This window comes from Ruditapes philippinarum, unplaced genomic scaffold, assembly GCF_026571515.1.
Source record: "Ruditapes philippinarum isolate M1 unplaced genomic scaffold, ASM2657151v2 ctg5193_1_1_1_1, whole genome shotgun sequence".
Classification (NCBI taxonomy): Eukaryota; Metazoa; Mollusca; class Bivalvia; order Venerida; family Veneridae; genus Ruditapes; species Ruditapes philippinarum.
Window position 1 is genome coordinate 133,196 of NW_026856420.1, and position 9,158 is coordinate 142,353.

General features: G+C 31.7%; 1 protein-coding gene across 1 annotated transcript; it reads left to right on the forward strand.

Moving 5' to 3' along the window:
- The first annotated feature begins 317 nt into the window (after positions 1–317).
- LOC132746477 (toll-like receptor 4) lies at positions 318–7,576 on the forward strand. Its single transcript, XM_060735652.1, has 2 exons — positions 318–486; positions 1,631–7,576. The coding sequence occupies exon 2, from the start codon at positions 1,644–1,646 to the stop codon at positions 4,248–4,250; it is 2,607 nt and encodes an 868-aa protein (XP_060591635.1). The 5' UTR covers positions 318–486; positions 1,631–1,643; the 3' UTR covers positions 4,251–7,576.
- Positions 7,577–9,158: the final 1,582 nt, after the last annotated feature.

Below are 9,158 nucleotides of genomic sequence, written 5' to 3' on the forward strand. Positions count from 1 at the left end.
CATAACAAAATAAAGAGTCATGAGTCAGAAATTATACATAGAAAATCACCTGTAAATCGATCGAATCTCCAAGGGTCTAATTAGCAAAGTCGTTTATAAAATTCTCAACAAAATGATTTGTCATGTTGATCATCAAAATGTTTAAGATGTTTGTTTTACGTCATTTTCTTTCAATTTGACCTTTATAAAGAAGTATCAATCAATTGTATTTCGGTCGGTAATGCAAGGGAAATTTTGCGAATAAAACTATACAATAATGCTTTAAACTATATATATATAATTATTCAAGCAAGGATAAATCGCTTAACTACCACTTCTTTAAACTCTTGACATGAAGGTCAAACCAAAGTAAAAAACTCGTCTAGGAAGATATAAACTTATCAGTGATATCTTATCAGTGTGAATAAAATTAAACGAATACAAAGATAATATTGGATTTCAGGACTTTATATCATCTGTTTAAACAAAAAGTTGGTATAAAATAGGGTAAATACATTCAATAATATCTGTTTAACTTTTACATTTTTTTCATTTCAATGCGCCCGAAAAAATCGGCGTATGTTAATATGCTACTGGCAGTCTGTCCGCTCGTCTGTCTGTCCGACCGACAAATTGTAAGCAATTTTGTATCTGCTCTATATCTTTTAAAACGATATAAATAAATTGACACTACTTGATAGAAATTTTAACCACAATGAGACAATCTGCAGAGTGAAGGTTTGACCTTCTTCTGGTCAAGAAGAAAGTAACTCGGGTTTTATGTATAAATTTCATTTAGTTGTGAATCGTATATTACATGTAAATTATTACTTGTATCTTTTAAAGAAAGTTTATTTGAGTGTTATTCTGTGAAACTACTATGTCTAGAGCTTAGATATACGGCATTTAGCAATATCTTGTGGACCCCCACAACACCGATTTTAGTCATGCCTCTAAGATATGTATCTCGTCTCTGGTGTTACCTGATTTATAAAGACTTATTTAGGAAAAAGACATTTAAGTTTTATAATGTATAACTAACGAAACGAAAATACCCAGATCTTAGATATTTATTACGTAACAATGCTTAGATTACCTCTACAGAAGTAACATAAATTATGAACCTGGGGTGAAGATTAGCACTTCAGAGGGGTCACGCAATTTATGTAGACTTATAAACATATTTCAAAATAATGAACTCCAAAACTATAAAAGTCCAGAACTTTGTAGTCTTCTACAAAAGTTATATTCACCATGATCCTGGGTTCAAAATAAGCCCTGACCTTGGAGTCACATGTCCAATGTAGATTGGTATATAAGAAATCATGTCGAACTTCTTTGTAAAAACTACAGTGCTAAGAGCGAATACACTGGACATCTATCATTGGCTAGTACACTTCTATAACACTTTCATAAATCATGCAGCAAGAGGGTTATTTAGTATTAAATTAATTACCAAGAGTTTGATCAAATTTCGTGAATGGTTTTCTTCCATAATTAAAAGATTATGGTATGATCACTTAAACAAATAATTCGCGAGTGTTTTGTCTCGTCTTAGCAGTGTCCACGTTTCAATACTTTTTTATTAATTCAATGAACATATGAGTGTCAAAGAAATTATGAATACTGTATATATTTATTTATATTACAGACAAGGTTTAAATATGGAAAACAGTGCGTATCTTTTTGGCACCATTTTGATGACTGCTAACCTATTTGTGGCGGCAATAAACGGCTGTGAAATTGATGAAATCAAGACATACAACCTGTGTTCCCCAAATATGAATTTCACCATGAACTGCAGAAATCTATCTTTGACTGAGGTACCTAAATCGTATCCAAATCAAAAGCCTGAACTCTATGATAAGGTTTGTGCTATTGATTTGAGTCTGAATTCATTTTCCGACCTCAAAAATGGAACGTTTCTAAACGTCAGTAATTTGAATACTTCAACAATTCGAATTCTTAATTTCAGTTTTTCAAATATCTCGTACATATCAACAGAAGCATTTCAAGGTTTAAAATATTTACAATATCTAAATCTTTCGGGAAACTCCCTTTCGTGTCCGGATGGATTTGGAAAAGGTGTATTTGAATTTCTGATCAATCTTAGATATCTGAATATTAAAGAAAACAATTTTGACACATTCGATTGCTTAGGTAAAGAGCTGGGATATTTGAGGAATTTAGAAGGACTGTATGCTGAACTTTGTGAAAACTGTGCGTTTGGTAAAGACTTTGAAAAACTTCTAAATTTGAAAAATGTAAGTTTATCTGGTCGCTCCTCAGGCACTTGCAATGCTAAAGTCCTTCATAACTACACATTTGAAGGTCTCACTATGGTGAAAGGTCTTTGGTTGTCATCTTGTAATATTTCTGAAATAGAGGCAAACACATTCAGACCAATGAACAAGAGTTTAACTCATCTTGATATATCTTATAACGAAAAAATTCAATTTCATGGAATGAACAAAGGTCTTTACGGACTAAGATTTTCTTCCGCTTTGTCGGCTTTAAATGTAAACCGGATTCACAATGTACACGAAATCGGCGTGAAAATAAAGGCTTCTGACCTAGAGAATCTTAGTACGTTACAAAATTTGTCTAAACTTTTCATGGATCTCAATAAAATAGAAATCTTTGATGAAGAAGTCTTTTTTCCTACAAGTAAATTTCCTACTTCGCTAAGGGTTCTTACTATTGCAGGAAATAGAATATCTTTTGGAAAATATATAGCTTTTATTCACACTGCTGCCAATATCACGTGCCTAGATATATCAAGACAACATCTTTATTACGACCCTTTTATAAATGAGCACTACGGACGCGAGGTAATGAATGAAGAATCTCTAAGTGTTGATGATGTTTGCTTCAAAAAATCAAACAGTTTTCAAGTGTACACCTTTCCAAGAAACTGCTCGCTGTTTATTCCTCCAAATTTGCGTCGGGTAAAGTGGAGGAAGAGTTTCCTCAATTTCGATTTAAACGATAAAGTTTATCATATCTGTGGAGCAACAAATCTTCTCTCATTGGATTTATCATTTAATCTTTTCTCGAAATGGGTAAGTCCGATAAAAGGACTGGAAAATCTAAAACATCTTGACCTATCAGAAAACTACTGCAATGAGGTTGCGCCTAACTTTTTCGATCATTTCACAGAATTACAGCGTTTGAATATATCCCGAAACTATTTAGGAACCACTTTCGAGAAAACATTAACGTATGAGCACGGTGGAATATTTAGGAACTTGACACAATTAATAGATCTTGATTTGTCACACAATGAGATTGTACGATTTTTAGATCGTGGCTTACTCAAGGGGCTGACAAATATTCACCATTTATATTTACATTCCAACCGTTTAATTGAATGGGACTATGACATGCCGAACTCTCTTAAGCTCATAGATTTGTCGCAAAATAAACTATCAAATCTCTCTTCCAAAGTAAGAGATCACTTCGACAAGGTTTGTAATAAATGTACTTGCAACATGACTCTCATATTGTTAAACAATTTCTTTAAATGTGACTGTGACAATCTACCGTTTTTAACTTGGATGTTGTCTACCAATGTGAATATCAAAATTGATACATGTATATTGAACTCTGAAGAGAAGGGAATTTCGAAGAAAAGTGATTTAAAGAAAATAATTCATGACTTAAAAATGGATATCTGTAACGATAAAACCTGGATTACATGGACCGTTGGAACTGTTTGTGTAGTGTTTGGAAGTTTAGTTAGTATTGTGGCTAGCTTAATGGTTTATAGATATCGTTGGAAACTAAGATATCTATATTACAGACGAAATAGACGATTTAACCACGAGGGATTTGAACGTCTTTTTGAAAATGACGCATTTGTATCTTATGCAAAGAGCAATGCGAGTTTTATCAAACGCTACATGGTTCCTTCTCTTGAAAAGGAGCGCGGCTTACGCCTTTGGGTGGCAGACAGGAATTCAATGCCCGGTACATCTATAGCTGAAAATATCACACATGGGATAAATATCAGTCGGAAATCAGTTCTACTCATAGACAAGGCATACCTTAAAGAAAGTTGGTGTAATTATGAAATGAACATGGCACATGTTGAATCAACTGAGACAAAGAGAAAACTAATTATCATTGTGTTAATGAATGACATTCCATTGAAAAAGCTTCCTATATGTATTATGCGATTTCTACGAAGTGAGCAGACCCTTGAATACCCAAAGCATAAGCAAGATTTAGACACGTTTTGGACTGATCTTGCTGACCAAATTATGAGTTAAATAAATTTTTTTGCAACGAAAACGAATTCCAAATTACAAACTCGGTTTAACATTCCAGTTGACTCCATTAGACGTTACGTCAGGTCAATGCAGTCCAGGACAATTGCGTGAGGCGCGATTGGTTAAACGGATTCTAATTGCCTTGTACTTTTTAATTTGCTTCGCAAAAATCTTTTGAACGTTTTACAGAATTCGAGACTTTCAAAAAATAATTAAAACACACTTGTTTAAACTTGCATACAAATCATAACCAGACAAGGATCATAGTGAAACATAAAGACATAAGTATGTACGAGTATATATTTTATGTGTGTTTTAATTAATCTTAAACGACATTTGCATTTTAGTTTCATTAATGTAGGCTATGTTCTCTTTACATAAGATGTATGAGTCTTCTTTTCATTTTTAGTTTGTTTCTTAATATGTATTGTTTGTTAAATTGATCATTATTGTACAGTGCCTTTGTTCGTATGAAAAGTTTAGTACATGTATGATAATTATTTGAAGTAAAATTGTAGGCCATAAATACATGGAAATGTATAATATATTTTACAATATGAGTGCATATTCACTTAGCCTAAATATTATATCTGAATCAGAAAATATGAGTTTCAAAATTTCTATGGAAGTCTGAAGGATTAATATTGATGGTGACATTTGCTTTGACGTACAGAATGCTAAGTTGTATACACCTTATTTGCATAATGTTCGTGCATATACCAATAAAGGTATTTATTATACTGGAGTTTTTTTGATGGAGAGTGTAAAAATTTGAAACAGAATTATTATAGATGTTTAAATATGTTCAGAAATTATTCATGTGATGAAAACAGGGTAGCTATGGTAAAGGCCAGGGGTGAATATAAAAAACTTGTTAGAAAAAAGAAATTTCTTTATGTCAAAGATCAGTCTAAAAAACTTGAAAATGAACGTGTTTTGAATGCTAAAGCATACTGGAAGATGCTCAGAGGTACTGTTGTAGATAAATGCAATAATTGTAGTTTGTCATCAAATGATTTTCAACGTTATTTTAAAGCTATAAATGATCCTGATTCAGTTTTTTATCAACCAGATGAAGATGTTTTATATTTTAATATAAATACTTGGATGGTGAATTAAGTATTATATTTTCTGAGTTAAATATACCATTTAGTAAACCGTAAATAATAAAAGCTTGTAAAAACTTAAACTCTGGGAAATCAGCAGGTTCCGACTACTTATTAAATGAATTGTTTAAATACGGTTCTTGTTCAACTCATTTTGTTAATATTCTAAATAATCTTTTTAATAAAATATTTGATTTAGGTTACTTTCCGGTACAATGGACCGAAGGCTTTAGAGTACTGCTTAATAAAAAGGGTGACATTAATGACCCAAGTAATTATAGAGGAATAACTTTACTAAGTTCTTTTGGTAAATTATTTACAAACAATATGGTTTAAATTAATTAAATATAATGTAAGAGTTAAAATGTAACACGTTATTAAATCAGTGTACGAAAGGGTAAGGTCCAGAATAAAATATCAAAATGTTTTGAGTGAAGAATTTTCATGTGTGTTAGGCGCCCCACAAGGAGAGTCTTTATCACCTTTTTGGTTCGCCATGTATCTTTATGACATAGAAGAGTATTTTATTATGGATGAATTTGAAGGAATTAAATTAGGTTTCTTAAAATTGCTGTTACTTTTATATGCAGATTATATCGTTATTCTATCTGAAACAGAAGAAGGCTTACTTAAAGGTTTATTGTTATTGGAGAATTATTGTGATAAGTGGAGATTAACTGTTCATATTAAGAAAACTAAAATAATGATTTTCAGAAAAGGCAGACTAAGACAAAACATTTCATTCGTATATAAAGGAGAAAATGTAGAAATTGCCGAAAAATTTACTTATTTAGGATTAGTCTTACAACTGGTGGATCTTTAAATACTTCTTTTGAAACACTATCTTGTCAGGCTTTAAAGGCATTAATATATAAATTACAACTAGATTTGATTAAATTCCCATGTTTAACTGTGAAACATAAACTAGACATTTTTGATAAATTGATCTCACCAATTTTGAACTATGCTTCAGAGATAAGCGATATATATGATTGTTGTAAATTAGAAAAAGTGCATTTAATTTTTTGTAAAACAAATTTTATTTATGGAGAACAAGGTAGAACAAATTTGAAATGCAGAAGAATTGTAAGTGTAATAAAATACTGGCTTAAAATTATACAGCTTGAAGATATAAAATATGTTAAAATAGTTAATGATTTATTTTACAGAGAGTTACAGGTAAGACCAAACAAAAACATGGTTTAGAAGTGTAAGAGATTTAGTACAGCCGCTCTTGGTTTTAATGATGTATGGTTATCTCAAGGCGTAGGCAATGTAGATGTATTTATTAGTTTAGTAAAACATAGGATAAATGATGTTTTTATCCAAAATTGGTTTTCAGAAATAAATAACTCAACTAGAGCTCGTACATATGTTATATTTGCAGATTTTAAATTGAAAAAGTATTTAAACTGTCTTAATATTGAAAAATTTAGAATTGCTCTGTCCCGGCTAAGAGTTCCTTCACATAGCCTCGAGATTGAAACTGGCAGCTGGAAAAAAACTAGTGCTATACCTTTTGATGATAGGAAATGTATAAAATTGTTTTATTTTGGAAGATGAATTTCACTTTATTTTAGAATGTTCCCTATATAATGAATTACGAAAAAAATATATGGAAAAGACCAAATATACCTAAATTTGTAACATTGATGAATTCAGAAAATGAAATAGAAATTAGAAACTTGTCAATGTATATATTTAAAGCTTTCGATGTTCGAAACACTATTCTTTACAGTTAATCAAAAGTTTGTCCCAAGCGCTGTACATACACTTATTTTCGTTTTGTTTTGTGATTTACTTCCTTATTGTTATGATGGTATCCATTTTTTTAACAGAAATATAAATTGAGACGCGTGATAGTATATTCTATTATCAGTTAACGTTTTCTGATTGCTAATAATACTGTGTAACTTAATGATATATGTTTTATAAAGTAGTGACATTGACCATTTGATTGTATTGTATATTTTGTTATATGTACTGTGTATGCATGGGCATATTGCCCAAATGTACTTTGAAACTCTTGTATTGTATCCCAAGGTTTGTAACTTACAAGGTGGTAGTACAAAGTTTCAATAATATGGCCACATAATCCAACCAGAACAACTGGACCTAGCATTGTTTCTGTATTTCAGAATTTTATATTAATAATTGTCATTGTAAGTACATGTAATACTTAATACTGCTAGTGTACGAAAATAAAGATTAAAAGTCAAACAACACAAAACTATATCTTCAAAATCTATCAACGCCTTTCGTACCATAGCTTCTTAGAATAATTACACATAACGAATGTGACGTCCTTTGATCAGATTTAAAAAAAATAATTTGGTACCAAAAATTAACCCTTATACTTAGTACTAATGGCCTGTTAGTTTCATTTGTTATATTTTGACCAAACGTTACAGAAAAGAGCCTGAGGTGGTGGTGGTGTAGTGTGTTGGAAGTTTTCACTCCGGATCATGACTGTAAGCCATATTGAATTGAATAGAGCACAGTTCAGCCGCTGCATCGTTCTTGGGCAGGCTGCCAAGCAGTTTATCAGTACCAGATGCATTCACTTTCGCAGAGAACCGATAACTTCTGTCATGCCAGAGCAGAGGTATAGTGCAAATGACCGTAGAAAGGACTGTATGATCGATCTCAATGAAAGTGACTTGCACCGTCAGGGAATCGAACTAGGATCGCCTGATTCACAGTCTAACACTCTAGGGGTCACTTAGTGTACATAGATTTGTATAGAAATTTTTTTCAGTCTTTTTTTCTGAAACTACAATGGCAAGAACTTAGATACTTGACCTGAGCATTGCTTAGTGGATATCTACATACGCTATATGGGGGTAAAAATTCGCCCGCCCTGGGGGTCCAATTGTTTGTTTGTTTGATTTTACGCCTTTTCCAAACAGTATTTCAGTCATATAGGCGGGAAGTTTCTTAACCATCGTTCCTGGAGAGTTACACAAGTACTAGACTACCTTCCTCCACGCTAAACTACCAAAGCATCATCTGGGGATCGAACCCAAGCCAGAGAGGTAACTGGATTAGAAGTCATCGACTCTAACCCCTCGACCACGGAGGTCCATTTGTTAACATAAACTAAAATAATTATAATAAATAGATAATAGATATTTTTCTTTGCACAATCGGTTCATTTTTACTTTTACGACATCGATAAGAAATAAAAAGAAATTATATATATAATTACCAGTATAATCTAAATGCGTTGCTTCTTCAGTTGGAATATGATTGTCTACAAAATTAATAATAGTCAAGTCAACGTTTAATTGAGTAAATAAAATCCATCGGTCCAGAATATATTTCATACAAAATATAAGAGGAAAATGGAGACACATCAACACCAGAGCTAGTTTAGGCTATCTATTTTTTTTACAGGTTTCTGTTCTATCGAACCTTCAGGTCAAAATTGTTAATAGTCAAGTCAAGTATTTTATTGTGTAGGTTGAAAATACATATCATACAAAAGTTTAACATTTAAAGGTTGTGTCGCTATTCATATAACAATTTCTTATAACACATAATCATCTACTCTGTTACAGGGGTCAAGAGATAGTTAATTTAAGCAGAAACTTCCTCATTCAAAATTACTTTTGATGTAAAAACAATCGAGTGAAATAAAGATTTCACGAGTGGCAGTAGCCTTGAGTGAGTGAAGTATGATACTTGTCATATCACAAGATGAAAATAAATCTTGTATTTAAAGAAAATAAAACTTTAATTTTCTGTTTAATGTATACTTGTTCCCTTTTTTAACTTAAAATTTGAGATATCTCCCATTAAA